This window comes from Polistes dominula, unplaced genomic scaffold (genome assembly GCF_049000335.1).
Source record: "Polistes dominula isolate Pdom_NZ unplaced genomic scaffold, Pdom_raw_medaka contig_75, whole genome shotgun sequence".
Lineage (NCBI taxonomy): Eukaryota > Metazoa > Arthropoda > Insecta > Hymenoptera > Vespidae > Polistes > Polistes dominula.
Window position 1 is genome coordinate 2,785,231 of NW_028301003.1, and position 26,924 is coordinate 2,812,154.

The 26,924-nt window shown below is 27.3% G+C and overlaps 2 protein-coding genes across 4 annotated transcripts in view; one reads left to right on the forward strand and one right to left on the reverse strand.

The window, feature by feature from the left end:
- LOC107069643 (dynein regulatory complex subunit 7) overlaps positions 1-26,924 on the forward strand; it is a 120,816-nt gene that overhangs the window by 324 nt on the left and 93,568 nt on the right. For 2 of the 3 annotated variants that reach the window (XM_089173968.1, XM_089173967.1), the window contains exons 2-3: positions 841-1,258; positions 4,427-4,558. In XM_089173968.1, the coding sequence (XP_089030094.1) occupies positions 863-1,258; positions 4,427-4,558 (528 nt within the window). In that variant the 5' untranslated portion in view covers positions 841-862. The remainder of the gene's footprint in view (positions 1-840; positions 1,259-4,426; positions 4,559-26,924) is intronic. The other variant, XM_015327124.2, reaches the window with a different exon arrangement.
- Positions 86-17,216, reverse strand: dan (protein distal antenna). Its single transcript, XM_089173975.1, has 3 exons — positions 12,965-17,216; positions 569-771; positions 86-283 (listed from the first exon to the last, which is right to left on the reverse strand). Exons 1-2 carry the CDS (start codon positions 14,486-14,488, stop codon positions 697-699), a joined length of 1,599 nt encoding a protein of 532 aa, XP_089030101.1. The 5' UTR covers positions 14,489-17,216; the 3' UTR covers positions 86-283; positions 569-696.

Genomic DNA, 26,924 nt, shown 5'->3' on the forward strand with positions numbered 1-26,924 from the left:
ATGGCCTTTTTATGGGGTTTATTCTTCTAATCTTGTATTTGGTTGTCAGATTTTATTTACCAACAATAGTCAATTTTGTTCCATCCCATCCCATGAATTTAAAAATCTTTCAACATTTATTTTCAAATTATCCTCTTTTTTTCTCTCTTTCTTGCTACTGTGGTTCTCATCCTTCTGTGATGATTTGTTTGATCCCTTTTATACCATTGTTAAAACCTCAGACCTTTTCTTGCTTTATTGAATCTTTGTTATGCATTCTCAACACGAATTCATATAAATCATCCTAAAATTAACCATAAATGTTTATAAAGAAATTATGTAATTGATTTCTTTTTTTATCAATAGATAATAACAAGTTATTACAAGTTAAATATATATGTATATATATATTTATATATATATATATATATATATTTAGCATAAATAGTTTATTATTATATATTTTGTTATAATAATTATTCATGATATTTGTCTTTTAACTATAAATTTAAATGAATATATGTTTATTATTTGAAATACTACTATGGTAAATGAAGATTTATCTAATGGGTAAAAAATTTTAACTCACCATATAGTGATACTTCCATGCGGTAGATGTCAGTATTAACGCCAATTTTAAATAATTCGACAAACAACTACACAACTGTCATGACAATAAGATTTGTTTACGTGGTTTCTTGATTAGTATCATTAAAACTATTGCAGTAACGTGTGTCTGTAATCGTATTCGGTATAAAGAAATGTGACCTTTTCTTGTTTCCTTTTTGACACCTAAAAACAAAAAATTATTTTTAACATAAACGACATTCAGATTATAACGAGTGATTTTTATTTCAATAGAAATAATAAGAAATCAAGTGAAATGTTACCTGTACAAAATTTATTCGCCATTTCTGATCTTGAAGAAGAAAAGAAAGAAATCAACAACTACGAGAATCAAATTGAAAATGATGACAAATATTACCAATATGAGGAAGAAGATTTAAACGAATTTGATGATAAATTAACAACGATAACAATAACTAGTAATATTTTACGAACAATACAACGTGAATTAGGTTTAATTCGATTATGTTGGCCGGAAAAGGATATCAGAGAAGACGTTTATTTATCAACATTACCTGACAGTTATTGTAACCTAAATGATAAAGAAAAATTATTATTATTGTATGCTGAAAATTTTCGAAGACAATTTCAGTTTAAATATAAGAAAAGGAAACCTATTTTATTGGCATGTGAAAATGAATGTGGCATACAGGTGAGAATAACGAATATTATTATTATTATTATTATTATTTAATGAAATATCATATATATATAGAACACATGATTTTTATGATAATATAGTTATTGTTTTGATTCTTTTTCTTTTTTTTTTAATATGGTATATATAATTATTTGTTAATGAATTTATTGAATTTGAATATAATTAATGAATTATTTGAATTTGATATAATTTCAAATTGGTTAATTAAAAGTATTTCGTTTGACTAATACCTCCGTCGCCATCTTTGATACCATTTTTAATGTAAATTCAACACTTACCTTTATATCCAAGTGCATCTTCAATTGTTTCATAATGTTGTCATTTAATATTAAAAATATAAATGGCAAAATTTATTTAAAGATTATTTGTTACAAAATTTTTAATCTTTAGTGCTTTTTTTTTAATTATTATTATTATAATGAAAAATAGAAATAATTTCTATCACATTATTGATCAAACTTTAACGGACAAAATGAATCATCATATGAAAAGTAATTTATATACATATTCAGAATGAAATAATTGAAATTGTTTAATATTAATTGCAAAATTTGATGATGACTCGAAATATTAATAATTATTTAACAAATAATATTTGTTTACTTAATATGAAAAAACCAGTTTTTATTGAGGTTATAATTACTTAATTACTAAGAAAGAAAAAAAATGGAGGGAAAAAGGTGGAAAGTTGGTTGTAACAAATGAAATTAATTTGTGTATTAAAAACTCAGATGTTGGTTTTTTTTTTAATTTTTTTTTTTATTATTATTATTAATAATTATTATTATTAATTATTTCTTTTGATAAATATTTTTCCTTTACGCTGTAAAAGGCATTCATTCTTCGATATAAAAATTAAATCACGCGTTTACAAATAAAAATTATTATTATTACTTATTATTATTATTATTATTATTATTATTATTATTATTATTATTATTATACACTATGTATTATTAATATTATTTATTTTTTTTTTTTCATATACATTTGAGAAGATCCGTTTATCATTTGAAAAGGCATACCCACGAACATTTGTGTGTTTCTTTTATTTTAAACATATTATACACACTTATGTTCACACACACAGGACACATACATACATATACATATATATATATATATATATCTATAATCATATGTATATATGTGTTTACAGTATTTTTTTTTTTTTTGAGGAATGTTTATTTTTACAAACTATTTAATCTTTCATTTTACTGTATTTTCTTTTTATTCCTCTATCTCACATTAATACATATACATACATATATTCACACACACTTATATACAAATCTTTGTAATTGAACTAATCGGAGGATATTTTTTGTATAACCTTAAACAGTTTTTATTTTATTTTATTTTATTTTATTTTATTTTATTTTGTTTTGTATTGTTCATTTAATTTGTTTAAATAGGAATCTGTCTTTTTGTTATTATTATTATTTAGTTTTTGTTTGTTTATAATAACATTACACTTTAATTACACAACCCTTTTTTCAATTCTACTATCTAAATAATAAAAATAAATTTTTCCTATGCACATTTTATAATAAAAACATGCTCTTGGTTTATTTTTATTGTTTTTGTTTATATATTAAACAACGTGTTCTTTTCTCAATGTATTTTTTCACTTCACATTTATACATTGGCATACACTTTTCATCATTTTATTTTCTTTGTTTAAATGTTCATCATTTTATTTTATTTTATTTTATTTATTTATTTATTTATTTTAGTTTAGTCTGTTTAAAAAGAGTATATTTATATATATATGGTTGCAGTCTTATAACAATAACACTATTGTTTTTTGAACATTTTATTGTGTCTTTTTTTTTTTTTACTCTTTTAATTTTATTTTTTAAACTATTTATTAATATTATTTTTCTTGTTGTTGTTGTTTAATGTTTTAACTTTGGTTTAACAATTGTTTCGCATTTATTCACAAATTTGACTATTTTGAACGATTATATTGTAATATATTTATCATCTATATATATGTATATATATATTTTTGGGTATGAATGTACAAGATTTGTTCTTATATATATATATATATATATATATATATGCTATCTTATGTACTTTTTTTTTAATTATTTTTCATTCGAGTACTTAAAAATTATTTTATTTTTTTTTTGTATACATATATATATTTACATTAACGAGAGTATTTACTAATTATTAATTAATAAATTATTATTTAATTATCGTTTAATAATATTAATTTATTAATTAATACAATTATTCTTTTATCAATGAGATTGAAGAGAGATCATTTTTGTTTTAATAATTTAATTATTTATATCACTGAAATTAATTTCGAAATATATATATATATATATATATATATATATATATATATATATATATTTGTTTAATTAATTAATTATTATTCTATTTAATTTAATTTTTACTCGTATCGATAATAAATTAAATAATAACACGTTGAATGTTGTCATCATAAGTGTAATAGAATTTTTTTCTCTTTTTTTTTTTTTCAATTCATATGTCAAATATTTATATTTGAAAAATTATATATAATAAATTATATATATATTAATATTAAAAAAAAAAAAATTGAAATTTATTAATTATTGTTAAAATAAAGATTTTTTTTATATTTTAACAATTATAAGATCCCTGAGCCTAAATAAACATTTTTATATAATTTTGACAAAAATTTCAATTTGTTTTATACGAAAAATCTTTTTTTTGTTTTTTTGTTTTTTGAAAAACATTGCAACGAATTTTTATTGCATTTTTTTTTTTTTTTATATAAAAAATTTCAAATATGTTGTTTCAATTTTTTTTTTTTTGTATACAGTATTACATAAACACATTTTTAATTAACTTTTAAATTCGTTTGAAAGAAAAATTTGTTTTTGGAAAAACATTGCAATGCAATTTTCATTGCATTTTTTTTTTATTTTTTTTATACATACAACATTTCGAATACTTTTAATAATAGTTTTTTTTACACACAACGTGTTAAAAAAAACACACACACACAAACACACATAGAAACCAAAAATCATTGATTAAAATTAAAATTAAAAAAAAAAAAAAAACAAAAAAAGAAAAAATAAAAAATAAAAAGTAAAATAAAAAACATAAATGAGCTTATGTTTGAATTTGTTATTTTTTGTTTTTTTTTTACAGAAATTTGTATCGGTCAGTATCAAGAGAAGTTCATTACCATATGCTGAATTAAATGATTGGCAAGGATGTGCACAATTTGTATCCGATTATATTGTTTATGAGCCACATAACAACGACAATGATCTCGTATTGGTAAGTAACGATAATATTAATACCAATTTATAATATTAGTATAATAATAATAATTTAAATTCAAATTCAAATAAATAATAATAATATAACTGAAAATTATTTTTCAATTATTTTTTTTTTTTTTTTTTATCTTCAATCGAACGAAATTCCTGAATCAAATATTTATTTTTAATTATTGTTATTATACAATAAATAAAAAAACATAGTCACAGTCAGACAAACTATTGTTATTATTTGATTTACGAGGAATTTGATTCGTTAAAATTGAAAATATTTGATGTTTTCAGCCAATTTTTATTTTTTTATTTTTTTATTTTTTTTTTTTTTTTTATTCTGGCATAGAATATTTCTTTTTTTTTCATTTGAATCGAAAAAATGAAAATAATATGATTATTATAAAATTATTTTTAACAAATATAAATAATGTGGGTAGAGTTGGTTTTTCATTGAAATTAATTTTTCAAATGAAATCTAAATTTAAAAGATCAATTATTATTATTATCGTCAAATTAATTGTAATTGTCTTTTTTTTTTTTTTTTTTTTACTTAAATTTTCAAAAATTTTTTTTCGTTTTGGTTTTATTCGTTTATTTTTTTTTTGTTTTGTTTTCTAATTTTCTACCCTTTTTTTCTAATTTTCAAATAATAATACAACGTGATTAATAAAAATTGATTATTAATCAAACTAAAGAGTAAAATTTGTTTTTTAATTTTTTTTTAGTTTTGTTTTCTAATGTTCTACCTTTTTTTCTACTTTAAAAAATAATAATACCAACGTGATTAATAAAAATCGATTATTAATCAAACTAAAAGGAGAAATTTTTTTTTTAATTTTTTTTTATTTTGTTTTCTAATATTCTACCCTTTTTTCTAATTTTCAAATAATAATACAACGTGATTAATAAAAATCGATTATTAATCAAACTAAAGGGAGAAATTTGTTTTTTAATTTTTTTTTTTTTTTATTGTTTTCTAATGTTCTACTTTTTTTCTACTTTATAAAATAATAATAGAACGTGATTAATAAAAATTAATCATTAATCAAACTAAAAGGAGAAATTTGTTTTTTAATTTTTTTTTTATTTTTTTTCTAATATTCTACCCTTTTTTCTAATTTTCAAATAATAATACAACGTGATTAATAAAAATCGATTATTAATCAAACTAAAGGGAGAAATTTGTTTTTTAATTTTTTTTTTTATTTTTTTTTCTAATATTCTACTTTTTTTTCTACTTTATAAAATAATAATAGAACGTGATTAATAAAAATTAATCATTAATCAAACTAAAAGGAGAAATTTGTTTTTTAATTTTTTTTTTATTTTTTTTCTAATATTCTACCCTTTTTTCTAATTTTCAAATAATAATACAACGTGATTAATAAAAATTGATTATTAATCAAACTAAAGGGAGAAATTTGTTTTTTAATTTTTTTTTTTGTTATTGTTTTCTAATATTCTACCCTTTTTTCTAATTTTCAAATAATAATACAACGTGATTAATAAAAATTGATTATTAATCAAACTAAAGAGAGAAATTTTTTTTTTAATTTTTTTTTGTTTTGTTTTCTAATTTTCTACCCTTTTTTTTCTAATTTTCAAATAATAATACTACGTGATTAATAAAAATTGATTATTAATCAAACTAAAGGGAGAAATTTGTTTTTTAATTTTTTTTTTGTTATTGTTTTCTAATATTCTACCTTTTTTTCTACTTTATAAAATAATAATACCAACGTGATTAATAAAAATCGATTATTAATCAAACTAAATTCTCAACTAAAAAGGTAGAAACTTTTTTTTCATAATTTTTTTTTTTTTAATTCCTAATTAATAATTCCTAATATTCATTTTACCAAAACACTCTACCCACATTTTTATAAAAAGATTTGTTTTTAAAACGAACAAAAATATTTATATATACAATGAGATAATAACTTTTCAACAAAAAAAAAACCAAAATTCTGAAAAGTTCAATTCTCATTTAGTACATAAAAAAAATTAAAAACTAAAAAGAAATTAAAAACAAATTAAAAATAAAGAATATAATTTTAAATGATTATTAACAAAAGTAATATAAATAAATAAAAATATGTTATGTGGCTCACAGTTTTTTAATCATAAAAGTTTAGAAACTACCTTGTTTTATGATTGTGTTTTGTTTTTTTTTAATTTTTTTTATTTTCTTCAGAAAAGAACACAAAGTTATTTATATAATAAATAATAAATAATAAATAATAAAATAAAATAATATAACCTCAATTGAAAACTCAAAACACGAATATAACAAAGAGAAGAAACGTGTACAAAAAAAAAAATCCAAAAATAATAATCAAAACTATCATCATCATCATCGTGTATTGGAAATGGATGAAAAAATTTAATAAAAAACAATATGGTGGTACGTATTAAAAAAAAAACACAAAATAAATAAATTAATAATTAATGTGATACGAGCGTGCGATAATAAACGTGCAACGTTCCTTCTCGTTTGTCCTTGACATCAAGTTTCTTCCTATTCCTGTAAAAGGAATAGGAACAACCTTGTCCTTTCTTTTACATTTGTCTCACCCTTTCCTCTTCTCTCATCCCCACCTCCATCACCCCCTGATTCTATCATCGCTTTATCTCATCAAAAACGCAATTTTTTGTTTATCCTTTGTCATAGTCAATACAATGTTGCTGCGTTTGTATTTCATTTATACACATTTTTTTACTACTTAAAATTAATTTATTTATAACATTGAATTTGATTTTTTTTTCAAATTCTCAATTCTCAATTCAACGAGGTGGGGGGGAGCAGGTGGGGGTTTAAGGGGGAACGAGGTGAATTTTTATTTCACTTGTCTTTTTTCTTTTTTTATTTTCTAATTTTTCTCGTTCCCCACCCCCGTCAACCATCGAAACTTCGAGGATCAAACTTCATCAATTTTTTTCTTCAAATAATTTACGATTTTGTTCTATTTATAAATAATCTATGAGATCATGAGTGAAATTAATTTATAATTTATCTTAATTTAAAAAAAAGGGGGATTAAACAATATTATTATTAATATTAATATTATTGAACGATGTGCGAGTTGCGAGTTAGTTTTTTGTTTTTGTTTTTGTTTTAAGACATTTGGTTTTTCATTTGGTTCCGGTTTTTTTTTTTTTTTTTTTTATTAATGATTATAAATCTAACTTATCTATTGTTTATCTACACATCTTAAAACTATTGTTTAATTGTTTCTTTGTATTTAAGTTACATACCCTCTTTTTTTTTTTTTTTTTTTTATTTTTTTTTTAAGCGCATTGCAATTATTTTATCTATCCATGTACAACGATCAAATTACAATTGTCAAATGTCTGTTCGTCGAGAGATTTGACAATTGTAATTCTATAATAAATATCATAAATTATTATAAATTAATTTACAAAATTTACAAATTTATACATGTATTAATTATACGAAGAAAAATGAATCCCTAAAAAATACGATTAATAAATAAGAGGGTTTAATCGGAATGTGATTATAAAAAAGAAAAAAAAATACCCCAAAATATTTAACTAAAAAAAAAAGAAAAAAAAAATAGTTAAAGAATAATTCAACGAGAAGAGAAAAGTATAATAATCGAAAGGGTTGAAAACCAACGAACAGGGGGTGTAGTAAACGGGGTAGTTGTTACAAGTTCGGTCGAGTAAAGGGGTGTTAAGAAAAAAAAGAAGAAGAAGATAAAGAAAAGAGACAGAAAAAAAAAAAAGAAAAAGTTCAAAGTCGAATAAAAAACAAGAAAGACAAAAAAGTAGACAAAGATAAATGAAAGAGTTGAAACGAGAGAGAGAGAGAGAGAGAGAGAGAGAGAGAGAGAGAGAGAGTGATAAATAATATAAGAATATATAGTAGTCTGTTAGTCGTGTGATTTTACCACCTCCAATTCACCCAGACACTACCACACCAGCAGCCTACAACTACACCACTACAATCATACAATATATACTACTACTAACACACTATCATAACAACACAGACATTGCTGTAATGTGGTGTATGTATGATTGCATTAAAAGTATTAGTAATGTGTGTCTGTGTGTTGGGGGTATGACAGCAGTGAGAGAGTCAGAGATAGGTGGTGGTAAACTGGTGGAGCTGGTGGGGTGTTGGTAGCAGTGGTAGTGGGGAGGGACCGGCCGACCGACCGAGTTGTGTTTCATTCATAAAAAAGTTCTTTATTACTCTCTCTCTCTGTGAGCGCATGTGCTATTCCATGGAGGAGAGGAGGACCTCCCCCGAGCCCCCAACGTAACCACGTTTACACATGGCATTATTTACTACCAACCGAGAGAGTCGAGAGGAGAGAAAGACGACACACAACACACGCCGTTGCAACGGTGCAGTGTACGGAACTACTCCTCCTCTTATGTTGTTGTTGTTGTTGTTGATAGTAAAACTACTTTACTCAATCTGTCTTATCTTTTTCTCTCTCTCTCTCTCTCTCTCTCTCTCCTCGTTAGGTTTTATCAAATCTCTAAGAAATATTTTTTCCATTTTCATTACTCGACTATTTGAAAAAATCCCCAAAACCCACGTACCCCGAATAACTCCCAAATCCCAAGCCCCTTACACGAATTCCGTGAATTTTCTATTGACCAATTATTTTTTCGTTTGTTATCAATGACAAATTATTCTGTCGTGACTGCGTGATATTACGTAGCTGGTATTCTCACACCGCTACTCAATTGCGTATAGGTCGATCCACTCGGTGACCTAGACGGACTTAATTGACTGTATTTGATATCCTTCTATTACAGGTTGCTGACTACAAATTACCCATGCCTGTTGTACAGGAGTCAGAGATGTATGTGCAGGTTTTTGAGTTCTACTTAATACAGAAGAAGTTATACTTTGTTGACTTGGTGAACCGTAAGCTATAGTTGACTAAGTAGTCTCGTATCCTTGATAAATATTTTGTGTACTGCATCCAGCAGTACCAAAGTAGACCGTCCAGGCCTAGGTTGCTGTGAACCATCTGCAGCGACAGCCGCGGGATGTTGCATCTTATGATACGCTGGATATATAGGATCCCTGATGGGATGTTTCTGAAGAGAGTAATATAGACCAGGTTGTCCATAAGCAGGTACAGCTTCGTTTTCCGTTTGCCCAATGACTTCGCATGGGAGTTAGTGCAAACGATGTACTCAACGTCGTCGCTAAACGAATTTAAAAACGCAAAATGCGTTGTCCTTAACCATACACAATCACGATTTTTAACTCGAAGTTTATACATCAGAGAATTTTTTCTGTGGTTTTGCCCTTTAAGCTTCAAAACTAGTTCAAAGTATTCACGCATATGGGTTTCGTCTTCCGGATAAAAGAATTGGTAGCATTTATGCCCTAAAAGTTCTGGGGATGTATACTCCAATATTTTTGGAAAAAAGAAAAAAAAGAAGAAGAAAAATCATTCCCAAAAATAACAAAGATTCAAAATCAAAATAATAAATATATATACACGAGATTATTAAGGTATCCATGAGACAGCCGCAACTCATGAACAAATATGATGGTGTATATGTGTTTCTTATGTTATTGCGAATTCCACTGCATTTAAAACTTCCTAGAATACGAGAAAAATTTCTCTGTCTGTCTTCTTCATCAATATATATATATATATCTATTTTCGATAACATTTGTTGTTATCATTCTTGGTTCTATTATTTTTTAATTTATGTGCTAAATATTGAATATTCATTAATTCATATCTAGTTACCGATGGGTCCTTACAATTTTCAAGCCACTCGATGAGCTGGTCACAACATTTTATTGCCTCTTCTTTAGTTCGAAGAACATTGTTGCATTCAGGTTCTCTGGTATTGTTAGTGGTCCTACAGTTATTGTTGACTGCTAGGGCCTGTTTATTATTATACATCTGTGCCTCTTGATGACATAGTTGTTGACGCACATCTTCTTGAAGTAGTTGGGGTTGTTGAGCCGACAGCACCTTTTCCAATTCCGTTTTTTTATATTGTGCCACGTCCAGGTTTTGACTAGCAAGTAGGTGTTGATTGACGGTATTAAAATAGAAGCTATAGTTGAGATATACATTCCAGAATCTCGCGAAATCTTCCATTTGTTGTTGGTTTATACCGTTAGATAAATTTAACGGTGTCTCTTGCTGTTGCAGAATTTGTTGTTGGCTGTTTAACCAACCAAAATATATTTCATTTATACTATTATTGGTGGTGGTGGTGGTACTGTTATTCAGGCTTGTATTTGGTGTAGATGTCGTCATTGCACTTTTTCTTGATTTTGACATATACGACGTGCCTGGGGTATGGATTCCGTTAGTGATAGGAGTAGTATTCACTGGTTTGTAATAATTAGACGGGCTGGTCATATTATTTCTTATACTACTACTACTGCCATTATTGCTGCTGCAGGCAACGTTGTCGTATGATCTTCTTGATGTAGCCGGTACCAAGTTCAATGGGGCTTCAGCGGCTGGTTGGCTATAATCTTTTAGGCAGTTTTTAGAAACGGTGCCTATTTGCAATGGTGCTATTGCTATGTTATGTTTTTTGGCAGTCATGTTATTAAGGCTGCCACCTGCGATATTACTCCCGGTTGATATACTAGTGCTTTTGGTGTATTGCAAACCATGTTCAACCAGGTTGACCGAGGGCGTATACATGTTGCACATAGCATCAATAGCACTTTTGGCGAAATTTTGTTGATCACTCGAAATTGTGGTCAATTCGCTTAAGGTATTATTGCACATTTGAATAATACTTTCAGATATTTTAGGATTAATTAATTTACCTGATTTTGCAATTGTATTTACAAAGTTCAAGTGCTGTAAAATCTGGCAATATTGCATTTGGTGATCCTGTATTTGTTGCGGCTGTGTCTGTTGAGTAGTAGTTGACCTTAGACCACTGTGATCTAACCTTTGTCTTTTTACTGCCGGTGCTTCGTCTTCCATTATCGATGACGATGATCCAGAAGCTACCCCACTCATATTGTTAACGTTATTTATTGGGGATGATCCGTTCCTACTACCTGGCGAGTTACAATTTTCGGAATTGGCGGCAGCATCCTCTGCTTGTTTCATCGCTCGTAGCTTGTCTTGGCTTTTGTACCATCCTCGTAATGTTGATTCTGGTATTCCTAGATCTCTGGCAACGGCAGCCTTCTTGCTTTCACCGTCGTATATTCTATCAATTGCTTGCAGTTTTTCGTCTGCTGATAAGATCCGCATGGGTCTTTTGCTTAGCCTCGCTATGCCACCCCTCTTTGAGTGGTTCGTTGCCTTTTTCGTACCCGTCTTAAATGTTTTTAAAACTTTGTTTGAAAAAGAAAAATAATGATCTTTGATCGGTTAATTATCACCGATTCGTGCCACCGATGCTTTTTGTATATTGCAATCCATGTTTACCTAGGTTGACCGAGGTCGAATGTATAGCGCACATAGTCCCCGTAGCATTTTTAACAAAAGTTTGTTGATCGCAAGTCAATGTAGACAATTCATGTAAGGCATTATTACATATTTGTAATAAACCTTCTTAAAGTTTTGCGAATTTCAATCAATTTGAAATTTTTTAATAATATAATAATATAATATATTAATATAATAATATAATAAATATAATATAATATATATAATTTATATTATATTATTATATTATATATTATTATATTATTATAGATTAATATAATAATATAGTATAATATTATAATATATTATATTAATATAATAATATAATATAATATTATAAGATATTATATTATTTCATAATATAATATTATAATTTTTCAGATAAATTTTTTTCTCTGTCTTCTTCATCTTCACCTTTCCTCTTCACTCCCCTAGTAAAGCAAAGTTGTTTCCCCCCTATACGTACACACGTCCTTCCCCTTTCAACCTTCCCACTTCTCAACTTAGGACGTTTCGTGGACCCACGCGCGGTTAGTTCCCGTTCGATTCGTCACACCTTTGTAACTTTTATACGCTTTTCCCTTCTCCCGTTATCTTATTCTAACCAAATTTTTTTTTCTACCCGATATCCCCCCACCCCCCTTATTGACCCTCCCTCCGTCCCACCTTCCAACCCTTCCTCCTCTTATTTATTTTTTTCCTATTTTTTATATCATTTTTCTATGTCACGATTTATATATACACATACTATTATACATATTAACATATATACAAAGACGTATTCATATATATATATATATATATAAATATGTAATTATTAATAATCCTAATATTTACATGAAATCACAGTGAAAGTTATTGCAAAAAATTAATATTTATATATATATATATACAATGATCTACTTTCGATAACGTTTGTTGTTATCGTTCTTACTTCTACTATTTTTTAATTTATGTGCTAAATATTGAATATTCATTAACTCATATCTAGTTACCGATGGGTCCTGACAATTTTCAAGCCACTCGATGAGCTGGTCACAACATTTTATTGCCTCTTCTTTAGTTCGAAGAACATTGTTGCATTCAGGTTCTCTGGTATTGTTAGTGGTGGTGGTGGTGGTGGTGGTGGTGGTGGCGTTTGTCGTTGTCCTGTAGCTATTGTTGACTGCTGAGGCCTGCTTATTATTATACATCTGTGCCTCTTGATGACATAGTTGTTGACGCACATCTTCTTGAAGTAGTTGGGGTTGTTGAGCCGACAGCACCTTTTCCAATTCCGTTTTTTTATATTGTGCCACGTCCAGGTTTTGACTAGCAAGTAGGTGTTGATTGACGGTATTAAAATGGAAGCTATAGTTGAGATACACATTCCAGAATCTCGCGAAATCTTCCATTTGTTGTTGGTTTATACCGTTAGATAAATTTAACGGTGTCTCTTGCTGTTGCAGAATTTGCTGTTGGCTGTTTAACCAACCAAAATATATTTCATTTATACTATTATTGGTGGTGGTGGTGGTACTGTTATTCAGGCTTGTATTTGGTGTAGATGTCGTCATTGCACTTTTTCTTGTTTTTGACATATACGACGTGCCTGGGGTATGGATTCCGTTAGTGATAGGAGTAGTATTCACTGGTTTGTAATAATTAGACGGGCTGGTCATATTATTACTTATACTACTACTACTGCTATTATTGCTGCTGCAGCCACCGTTGTCGTATGATCTTCTTGGTGTAGCCGGTACCAAGTTCAATGGGGCTTCAGCGGCTGGTTGGCTGTAATCTTTTAGGCAGTTTTTAGAAACGGTGCCTATTTGCAATGGTGCTATTGCTATGTTATGTTTTTTGGCAGTCATGTTATTAAGGCTGCCACCTGCGATATTACTCCCGGTTGATATACTAGTGCTTTTGGTGTATTGCAAACCATGTTCAACCAGGTTGACCGAGGGCGTATACATGTTGCACATAGCATCAATAGCACTTTTGGCGAAATTTTGTTGATCACTCGAAATTGTGGTCAATTCGCTTAAGGTATTATTGCACATTTGAATAATACTTTCAGATATTTTAGGATTTATTAATTTACCTGATTTTGCAATTGTATTTACAAAGTTCAAGTGCTGTAAAATCTGGCAATATTGCATTTGGTGATCCTGTATTTGTTGTGGCTGTGTCTGTTGAGTAGTAGTTGACCTTAGACCACTGTGATCTAACCTTTGTCTTTTTACTGCCGGTGCTTCGTCTTCCATTATCGATGACGATGATCCAGAAGCTACCCCACTCATATTGTTTACGTTATTTATTGGGGATGATCCGTTCCTACTACCTGGCGAGTTACAATTTTCGGAATTGGCGGCAGCATCCGCTGCTTGTTTCATCGCACGTAGCTTGTCTTGGCTTTTGTACCATCCTCGTAGTGTGGATTCTGGTATTCCTAGATCTCTGGCTACGGCAGCCTTGCTTTCACCGTCGTATATTCTATCAATTGCTTGCAGTTTTTCGTCTGTTGATAGAATACGCATGGGTCTTTTGCCTGGCCTCGGTGTGCCACCCCTCTTTGAGGGGCTCGGTGCCTTTTTCGTACCCGTCTTAAATGTTTTTAAAAACTTTTTTTGAAAAGAAAAAAAATGATCTTTGATCGGTTAATTATCACCGATCCAAAATAAATCTCTTAATGTCCGATTATATACATATATATATATATATATAAATTTATTTACTTAAACACTCGAAGTGAATTTAACCCACTAAATCACTAGCAGTGATTTTTCGATACAAACTGTTCTACTATGTTTCAGTCTCAGTTTCTCTCTTTTTTTTACTTACTTCTTCTTCTTCTTCTTTCTGTATCGTAGCAAACAAACTCACGAACTTCTTCTTCAAGTTCACAACACACGATTACTATTCAACAATTTGCTCGATAAATGAAATAATACTCACTCGGTTTGTTTGTCCCGAAACTAAATGAAATACGAACTGGATGATAGAAGTCTCTCAGACTAGTGATCGTCAAGAAAACATTGAACGCGAAGGTTCTTGTTCGACTGCTCGGCTAACACTAAACTGCCAGCGGAGAGCCGCTGGAAACTTTATACCCTATTCTTCTCAGCGGGGCTTCTCCCCTCTCCTTTCCACTATATTCTCTACTCGTCGAGTTGCCCCTTCCACATGAAGCTCTAACCCCCACCCAAAATTCTTCCCCTATCGCGGTAGAGCACCCTCTCTCCTTTACTCCCCACTACCATTCGCGGCTACTATTCGTTGTGTCACTCTCATCCGCGAGTCCGCGCGTCTTCCCCTCTCCTCGCGGCCAGTGCTCACGCATTTTCTCTCCTTCTCTATCCCTTGTCCTTTTCATCTCTCTTTCTCTCTCTTTCTCTCTCTCTACTAACTCTTCGCTCTGCCTACACGGTCGTACTGCTGTCCTTGTTGATTATTCTTTCTTTCAACTTTTCTTAAGAAACCCCGATTTGATAGGTTGAATCGTTTTCCCGCGGTCCTTCACCCATTCGTGGATTTGCTCTTTTTTCTGTTTTTTTTCCACCAATCATATCATAGGTTATTTCACTTTCGAAACGTTAAAGTCTCAACTAGCGGTCATAAATTACAATGATTTTGAGTAGGTGTAACTGATTTTTGGAAAAAGAACAATATTTTTTCTTGAAAATTTATATTGTTATTATTAAATAATCGATAATATGTTGGATCATTGTATTTGTTTAACTAAAAAGTTTACAGTGAAATTCAATTAATAAACATTTGAATTACTACGACTTTTTTGGTTTTAAATCTGAGTTATTGACGATTAGTCTTAAATTTGTGCCGTTAGTGTTCGTCGCAGAAGAAACTTAGAAAAATTCTTCTAGAATGTTCTCAAAAATTCCTTATAGAAGATAAATTTTCCAACAACGAATATCGCAGGTGAATTATTGACAATCTATTAAGAAGATTAGAAAAAATTCTATGTTGTTAACAACAAAATGCAATTGTTATTACTCATAATTAATTCACTTCCGATATAAAAAAAAAAAAAAAAAAAAAAAAAAAACAATTTTTAATAACATTTTAATAGTGCAATTATATATATATATATATTAAAAAAAAAAAAAGAAGATTTTTATCGAGTGATTGATAAAAGTGAAATTTTTCCCGGAATTCTTCTTATTCAGTGTGTTGCGCAGTTAATTCTTTGTCCTTCAACAATTCTAAGTACTTTTTAGAAAATCAGAAAAATATTCTAAGTTCCTAAACTCATGATGGAGCTTTTATTACTTTTAATTTTTTTCTTTGTAATATTATTAGACAATCAATTAATTTTTATATTAACGAAGGTGTTAATATTTCCGATAATATTTAAACTATTGTATTTTTTTATAACTATGTGATTACAGTTAAATTATTGAATTGGTATAACTAAGTTATGGCAGATTTTAAATAAAAATAATAATTCCAAATTTTTCCTTTGAAAAAATAATAATTTACAAGAAAATAAAAAAAAAAAATAATAATTCCTTCAAATTAAAATAATAAATTATATAATTTTATTTAATTAATTATTGTTCATTTTTGCTATCAAAAAAATTGAATTAAAGTGTGTCAATAAAATCTGCAATGATTTAGTTTGCCAATTCAATATTTATCCTTTGAGTGTATTGTTCGATGAATCTGTATTTCTTAAAATTAATGTAAAATCATTTAATAGTTGTATTAATCAATGAAATTATATTCAAAAAGAAAAAGTTCAATAATTAAATATAATTTTGTATTATTAGAATTTGATTAACGTTACGACGTCCTGGGGTACGACGTTGATACCATTATGGAACAAATTATTTTGTTTCTACGAATAATTTCATGTAAAATTATTCTAACACTCAAAGGATTAATATTATGTTTCTTTTTCACTGTTAAATAATTAATAATAATTTAATATCATTGATAAAATGAAAAATATTCATGTATGTATTGGAATGAATGATTTTTAAATTGATATTCAAAATTATTATTCAAAATTTGTGAAAAATATTGTGAAAAATCATTAACTAAACTGAATGAAACTAAATGAAAAATATTCATGCATGTATTGGAATGAATGATTATTAAATTGATCTTCAAAATTGTTATTCAAAATTTGTGGAAAAAATTGTGAAAAATCATTAACTAATCTGATATTATAAATTTAATAATTTCTTGTACTTTTTAAACATTGATATGTTAACAGTGAAATGATATTAATAAATGTTTAAATAACACCAACTTTTTTTTTGTTTAAATGTTTCAATGATTTATGACAGTGAAAGTCATTTGTGTCTCCCGTCGCAGAAGATACTTTGTTCTTCAATCCCAAAAATTTCCCTTAAAAAAAAAAATATCTTCCACGAATATGAGAAAAGGAAAAGAAGAGAATTGTTTGAAGAATCGTTTAATTAAAAAAAAAATGTGCGGTTCAATTTTTTAATAATTTTAATTTCATTTTTATAAAATAGTTGATTAATTTTAGTGGTAATGAGAATGTTAATCCGTTGGATAATATTTCAAGTATCGTTTTAGTTTATAACTACGAGTTTGCAGTGAGATAATATTTAAAAAAAGATTGATTTTATTTAAAACAATTTTTTTCTATTTGTTAGAAAAATCTTTTCGCGGTCCCGTCGCGAATGTTCTTTTACCTTCAATCCATAAAATGTTTCTTTAAGAAAAATATCTTCCACGAATATGAGAAAAGGAAAAGAAAAGAATTGTTTGAAGAATCGTTTAATTAAAAAAAAAATGTGCGGTTCAATTTTTTAATAATTTTAATTTCATTTTTATTAAATAGTTGATTAATTTTAGTGGTAATGAGAATGTTAATCCGTTGGATAATATTTCAAGTATCGTTTTAGTTTATAACTACAAGTTTGCAGTGAGATAATATTTAAAAAAAGATTGATTTTATTTAAAACAATTTTTTTCTATTTGTTAGAAAAATCTTTTCGCGGTTCCGTTGCGAATGTTCTTTTACCTTCAATCCATAAAATGTTTCTTTAAGAAAAATATCTTCCACGAATATGAGAAAAGGAAAAGAAAAGAATTGTTTGAAGAATCGTTTAATTAAAAAAAAAATGTGTGGTTCAATTTTTTAATAATTTTTATTTCATTTTTATTAAATAGTTGATTAATTTTAGCGGTAATGAGAATGTTAATTCGTTGGATAATATTTGAAGTATCGTTTTAGTTTATAACTACGAGTTTGCAGTGAGATAATATTTAAAAAAAGATTAATTTTATTTAAAACAATTTTTTTCTATTTGTTAGAAAAATCTTTTCGCGGTTCCGTCGCGAATGTTCTTTTACCTTCAATCCATAAAATGTTTCTTTAAGAAAAATATCTTCCACGAATATGAGAAAAGGAAAAGAAAAGAATTGTTTGAAGAATCGTTTAATTAAAAAAAAATGTGTGGTTCAATTTTTTAATAATTTTAATTTCATTTTTATTAAATAGTTGATTAATTTTAGCGGTAATGAGAATGTTAATTCGTTGGATAATATTTCAAGTATCGTTTTAGTTTATAACTACAAGTTTGCAGTGAGATAATATTTAAAAAAAGATTGATTTTATTTAAAACAATTTTTTTCTATTTGTTAGAAAAATCTTTTCGCGGTTCCGTCGCAGAAGATACTTTGTTCTTCAATCCAAAAATTTCCCTTAAAAAAAAAAAATATCTTCAACGAATATGAGAAAAGGAAAAGAAAAGAATTGTTTGAAGAATCGTTTAATTAAAAAAAAAATGTGTAGTTCAATTTTTTAATAATTTTAATTTCATTTTTATTAAATAGTTGATTAATTTTAGTGGTAATGAGAATGTTAATCCGTTGGATAATATTTCAAGTATCGTTTTAATTTATAACTACGAGTTTGCAGTGAGATAATATTTAAAAAAAGATTGATTTTATTTAAAACAATTTTTTTCTATTTGTTAGAAAAATCTTTTCGCGGTTCCGTCGCGAATGTTCTTTTACCTTCAATCCATAAAATGTTTCTTTAAGAAAAATATCTTCGACGAATATGAGAAAAGGAAAAGAAAAGAATTGTTTGAAGAATCGTTTAATTAAAAAAAAAATGTGTGGTTCAATTTTTTAATAATTTTAATTTCATTTTTATTAAATAGTTGATTAATTCTAGCGGTAATGAGAATGTTAATCCGTTGGATAATATTTCAAGTATCGTTTTAGTTTATAACTAAGAGTTTGCAGTGAGATAATTTTTAAAAAAAGATTAATTTTATTTGAAACAATTTTTTCTATTTGTTAGAAAAATCTTTTCGCGGTTCCGTCGCGATTGTTCTTTTACCTTCAATCCATAAAATGTTTCTTTAAGAAAAATATCTTCCACGAATATGAGAAAAGGAAAAGAAAAGAATTGTTTGAAGAATCGTGTAATTAAAAAAAAAAATGTGTGGTTCAATTTTTTAATAATTTTTATTTCATTTTTATTAAATAGTTGATTAATTTTAGTGGAAATGAGAATGTTAATCCGTTGGATAATATTTCAAGTATCGTTTTAGTTTATAACTAAGAGTTTGCAGTGAGATAATATTTAAAAAAAGATTAATTTTATTTAAAACAATTTTTTTCTATTTGTTAGAAAAATCTTTTCGCGGTTCCGTCGCGAATGTTCTTTTACCTTCAATCCATAAAATGTTTCTTTAAGAAAAATATCTTCCACGAATATGAGAAAAGGAAAAGAAAAGAATTGTTTGAAGAATCGTTTAATTAAAAAAAAAAATGTGTGGTTCAATTTTTTAATAATTTTAATTTCATTTTTATTAAATAGTTGATTAATTTTAGTGGTAATGAGAATGTTAATCCGTTGGATAATATTTCAAGTATCGTTTTAGTTTATAACTACGAGTTTGCAGTGAGATAATATTTAAAAAAAGATTAATTTTATTTAAAATAATTTTTTTCTATTTGTTAGAAAAATGTTTTCGCGGTTCCGTCGCGAATGTTCTTTTACCTTCAATCCATAAAATGTTTCTTTAAGAAAAATATCTTCCACGAATATGAGAAAAGGAAAGGAAAAGGAATTGATTGTTTCTTGAAAAAATGTGTGATTTTATTTAATTATAATTTTTATTTAACTTTTATTAAATAGTTGATTAATTTTCTTATTGATGAGAATGTTAATATGTTAAATAATATTTCAATGATCGTATTTATTTAACTACATTGAAATAATATAAAAAAAAAAACATTTTCTTATAAAATATATTCTGTTTTTTTTTGTATTAAAATAATTTACAAAAGAAAAATCACAGGTGGTCTTTTCAGCACGTGTTGCGGTGAATATTTGTCCTTGAACAATTCAAAGCAAACTTTTGAAGATTAGAAAATGTTCTTTATTCCTAAAAACGTGTTGAAATCATCAGAAATATATTTTTTTTTCTCATTTATAATCGAACAATGGATTAATTGTTTTTAGTATTGATGAAAATAGTTTGGTAAATAAAATTATATATCAATTATCGTTTGGTTTGAATAATAATAAGTGTTTCCAGTTAAATTATATTTTATAATACACTTTTATTAATAATATTTTCATTTTTTTTTTATTATTAACTGATTCTCCGTTTCTAAAAACGTGATAGAATTATTAGAAATATTTGTTGTTCAAATCGGACAATCGATTGATTTTCATATTAATGATAATCCCATCAACAACCATCGTTTTGTTTAGAACTACGTGTTTGCAGTGAAATTATATTTAAAAAAAAAGCTTTATATTATTAATATTTTCTTTATTTTGTTATTAACTAATTGACAATAGTGAAATATCATCAATGAGATCCAAAATATTGATGTATGAATTCAAAATGAATTATTTTAAATAAATTTTAATAATTTGTACTTAAAATTAGTGTTCGAATTACTTTGAAATCATTAATTAACTGATTATTATACATCTAACTTTAGTATTCTTTCATAATTTTAATAAATTAACAATGAAATTATATAAAAGAATAATTTTATTATCTGATACTTTCTTCTTTTTTTTTTTGATTTGAAACGTTGGTGATCTTCTCAGCATGAATTTCCGTAGAATCGTTGTCCTTGAAAATTTTCAATTTTCTTTTAGGAAGCAAACCTTTAACATAAAAGAAAATATTCTTTGTTATTCTTAAAAAAAAATGTGATAGAATTTATATGACTTTTTATTATATTCTCTTTTTTTTCGGACAATCCATTAATTTTCGTATTGATGAGAAAATATTTTCAATTAGACGATTAGATAATACCATTAATTTCTGTGGTTCAAAAATCTTTGAAGTTACCTACCAAGATGATTTACAAACGCAGATAATACGTAGATAATTGATGTATCAGACTATTATTAACGAAAATGTAATAAAAAATGCACAAAGTACACCGCGAATGATTATTTGTTGATTGATGACTTTAGAAGATTTATACATGTCAATTTTAACACGTTCACGTGGGCAACCATTTTCAGTACCTGTCTGTGCGGTACCGCTGGATCTATTGTGCGATTGTTGCTTATTCCAACTGTGGTCTAGAAAAATACCAGATTTTTTTTTTTTAGAATAAAATTTATTTTTACAAACAAATTTTCTTAAAAACTGTAATATGAAGAAGAGTTGGTCGTTAATGTATGTCATATTCTAGATCCATCTTCGAGCCTTTGATTCTTTGACTATTATAACATTGCACAAAAGTATCTGTCAGCTTTCGATGTATGAAAATAAAAAAGAATTCGGGACCAAGTTTGACAGTCTTCCAAGAGACCTTTAACCTATTTTTGAGTTTTTTTTTATATTCTAATGTATCACCCCTAATCCCCCTGCTTCTTACCCCCGGCCCAAATTTTTCTTATAAACGTTTCTCAAGAACTATCCTTTTTTACTTTATTTTTCTTCATCTATTCTAGATGTAATTCTCTGGTCGTGGTATCCTTTTTCTTTCTTTTTTTTTTCTATCGAAGAAGAGAGAGACAGACAAACTATAAATAGCATTCTAGTCTCCATGATTTTTTACCAATTTGCGTTGCGTTAAAACAGAATTTTACCTTTTAGGAAAACAGGTCGAATATTTTTTTTTTTCGAGGACAGTTTTATTATGTTCATTCTTAAAATATTGCTTTTTTCCTTCTTCTTCTTCTTCTTCTTCTTCCTCTTTTCCTTTTATTTCATTTTATGTTTTTTTTTTCTTTTGTGATCGCGAGTTGTTATGTTCGACGTTTCGCTAGAACGCTCCCCCCGCTCTTCACGTGGCCCCGCTGAGTCGCGACTGTGCTTTTCCAACTATTATTCACGCAGCCCCGCTGTGTCGCGATTTAAAGCATCACGAATTGACCTGAGATTTTTTTTTTCAATGAACAAAAGAAAATCTTATAATCATGAATGACGGGTTTCAGTTAAGTCACACTATTCCGCCGTGTATCGTTAAGATCTTGTCTAGATAGTTGCTCAAATTCTTTAAAAGCATGTGATCTATGGAATTCCGTGTATATTTCGTGGATGTTTCGTGGATCCTTCTTTTTCTATTCATTCTTTCTTTTTGTCCCCATCGGGTGAAAAATAGATTTTTATTCATGTCAAAGTTTATTTAAACGTTTTATTTCTAGTTACAATATTTTTTCTTTCTTAGTTTTTGAAACTAAATTCTTCTGCCTGTAAGAGGATATATATATATATATATATATATATATGTTTCTTTGCCTTGAAATTAACATTGTAGATGCAAAAAGCAATGAACAAATGCAATAACAAACAAGTATGATTGAAATTATTCAATAATTATTAATTTTTTACCCATTTTATTAAACATTTTGATATCTCTTGTTAATTCTGTTAAGAAATATAACCCATACATGTTGAATATTATATTTCTTTAACGCGAAATTAAATTAAAATTAAATTAAAATTAAAGAAAAGTAATAAACAAATTCGATGACAAACGACTGTTATTGAAATTATTCAATAATTATTAATTTTTTACCCATTTTATTAAACATTTTGATACCTCTTGTTAATTCTGTTAAGAAATATAACCCATACATGTTCAATATTATAATATTTGTCGTGAAATTAACATTGTAGATGCAAAAAGCAATGAACAAATGCAATAACAAACAAGTATGATTGAAATTATTCAATAATTATTAATTTTTTACCCATTTTATTAAACATTTTGATATCTCTTGTTAATTCTGTTAAGAAATATAACCCATACATGTTGAATATTATATTTCTTTATCGCGAAATTAAATTAAAATTAAATTAAAATTAAAGAAAAGTAATAAACAAATTCGATGACAAACGACTGTTATTGAAATTATTCAATAATTATTAATTTTTTACCCATTTTATTAAACATTTTGATACCTCTTGTTAATTCTGTTAAGAAATATAACCCATACATGTTCAATATTATATTATTTGTCGTGAAATTAACATTGTAGATGCAAAAAGCAATGAACAAATTCAATAACAAACAAGTATGATTGAAATTATTCAATAATTATTAATTTTTTACCCATTTTATTAAACATTTTGATACCTCTTGTTAATTCTGTTAAGAAATATAACCCATACATGTTCAATATTATATTATTTGTCGTGAAATTAACATTGTAGATGCAAAAAGCAATGAACAAATGCAATAACAAACAAGTATGATTGAAATTATTCAATAATTATTAATTTTTTACCCATTTTATTAAACATTTTGATACCTCTTGTTAATTCTGTTAAGAAATATAACCCATACATGTTTAATATTATATTATTTTCTCGTGAAATTAAATTAAAATTAAATACAATTCATAAACAAATTCAATGTAAAGTGTCCATGATTCAAATCATTCAATAATTATTAATTCTTTATCCATTTTCTTAAACATTTTCATCATCTGATCAAAAAACAATAAACAAACTTAATTTAAAACATACATCATTAAAATAATTCAATGTCTATAAATTTATTCATTTTCTACTCAATTTTATTTAAACATTATTATATACCTCTCATTAATTAAGTTACTCAATTAATTAACATATCTAAATATCAAACTTAATAAAAATAATTTCAAATCGTTAAATCAAATCTAAAAACTTATCTTCATAATACCATCAAACATTTACTCATACACATATATAAAATGTACTCTCAAACTGAGTGACTGAGTGAGAGAGAAGAAAAAAAACATTTCAGACGATAACGGAAATCCCTTATCCGAAGGGTTTGGTTATCGAGGACCTTTGCGCGACTGACTATTAACGAATTGAACTGCATGCATGTATTCAACACACACTTACAACAAACTTCCACAAACTTTCGCAAATACGTGCGTGAGAAAGATGAGGACGTAAAAAAATAAAAATAAAAAGGACCCTAGCGTTAAACGGAGAAAGAAAGAAACAAAGACAAAAAAAAAAGATACATCAAACCTAAAGTTAAAAAGAGACAGAACGATGTGGGTCGAAGGGAAACAGGCATCGCGGACAGAACACCGAAAGGGGAGAGTTCAGGGGAGTTCAGGGGGGACTTGGAGAAGGGTTTTTAGGGGGGTGTATTAGTAAAGAGAAGGATGAAGAAGAGGAGAATGAGAATGAGGAGGAGGTGGAGGAGATGGAGGTGGAGGAGGGTAAAATCGATCGACACATCCTGTGTGTACGACGACCCGTACTTTGAGTGCCGCCAAGTAAACGATGTATGTGTAAACACACATATATACGTATATATATATGTGTGAGTGTACTCCCCTTCCTCCTCCTCACCTTCCTCTCTTCCTCTTCACCTTTCTCTTCCTCCGTCTCCTCTCCTCTACCTCTTTCTGTTCTTCCTTCTCGTCTTCTTCTTCTTCTTCTTCTTCTTCTTGTTTTTCGTACTCTTGAAACGTTCTACCGGTAACCCGTACAATTAATTTTCACCTGCCTTCTTCCTTCGTGAGACAAGCATTCGCGGAAGGATGTGCGACGAGCAGCACACGTGCCTGCCTGCCCTTCCATCTCTCTCTTTTTCTTTTTCTTTTTCTTACTGTTTCTGTCTTTCTTTCTTTATCATATAAGTTGACTCGTATCTTGTTTGTCTCTTTCCTTTTCCTATCTACTCTGCTCCCCCCTCCTTGTGCCTTCCTCACTTCTGTTTCCTTCTCTCTCTTTCTTTAGTGTTCATACGAGTTACGGTTAGTGTGAGTTGTCCTTACCTGTACACACGGTTATACTTGCTACGTGTCGCAATAATATTAACCGTGAAACCATGAACGAAGATCTCTAACGGTCATTGTTTATTAGCCATTGCTTTTTGCAAAATGTTTATGGAATATTTTTTAATTGTTGGAGAATTGTGAGGAGTAAGGTGTAAGTGGGTGGTGAGGATGATCAATGGTTTCAGAATTATTTTATTTTTATATTATATATATATTATATTATATTTATTTGTAATTATAATATTATACAATATACTATACAATACAATACTTGTACAATATACTTTGTACTATATACAATATGTATTATATATATAGTGTAGATAGTGTAGTGTATTATATTATTACATATAGTATATATATGTATAGTTAGTGTCGTTAGTGTAGTGTATTATATTATTACATATAGTATATATATGTATAGTTAGTGTAGTTAGTGTAGTGTATTATATTATATATATATATATATAATTATAATATTATACAATATACTATACAATACAATACTTGTACAATATACTTTGTACTGTATACAATATGTATTTTATATATATATATAGTGTAGATAGTGTAGTGTATTATATTATTATATATAGTATATATATGTATAGTTAGTGTAGTGTATTATATTATAATATATAGTATGTAGTATATATAGTATGTAATATATTATTATATATATATAATTATAATAATATATATATGTATAATTAGTGTAGTAAGTGTAGTGTATTATATTATAATTATATAGTATGTAGTATATATAGTATGTGTTATATTATTACATATAGTATATATATATATACTGTATATTACAAATTTTATCAAAAATTAATCATCAATATTATAATTACAAATTAATATACTATATATATATATATATGGGGTGGTGTTATTATTTGAATGAAATAGTTTGATTTTAAAATATATAATTTTGATGGGGGGAAAGTTAAGGGAGATCTGGGAGGGTGCTTGATCGATTTTTTTCGTACTACTCTACTCGTTGTCATTTTTAATTCATACCAAAACCATTTCTCGGGGGAAAAAGAGGTGGGTTGGTTTAGAAAAAAAAAGGATCCTATTTGAAAATTGATAGGTGAAAAGCTTCTGACTGAATATTTGTACCTACGTGGGTGGTGTATATGTGTGAGAGTTCGTAGCTTTTTCAAAACACGTGTGTATACACATACACACACACTCAGAAAATTCTTGTATCTTGAAACTCGTCACCCACGCATATCCACACATTTACACACGTACATATATATTTATACACATATACTAGTAACATTGTTACGATATTTCGAAGTATCGATAGATAATTGCATTTCGAATCGGGGAACGTTTTAATTCGTCTCTCACTTTATTAAAAGTTACCTCATTCACGTTCTCTGCAAAGAGTATATACTATACCCATCACCACCACCACCACCACCACCAACACCACAACCAACCATCACCATCATACCAAAAGGTAAAACTTAAAAGCTTGGAAACGTAACAAACATACGAGATATTACGGAATCACAGTTCGATGAATTAGATTCAGATACATATATACAGATGCACTTTTGGTTCTTTGAAATATTATTGATATCGATTCAACGTCATCAATCAAATTACTAATAGAAAAAAAAACCTTTTTCGTTTAATATAATCAATTAAATTTTTCTGTGGTATTTTTTTTTTTATTTATTCCATGAAATCTTATAGAAATTTTATACAAACGGTATGAAGAAAAATATATAACA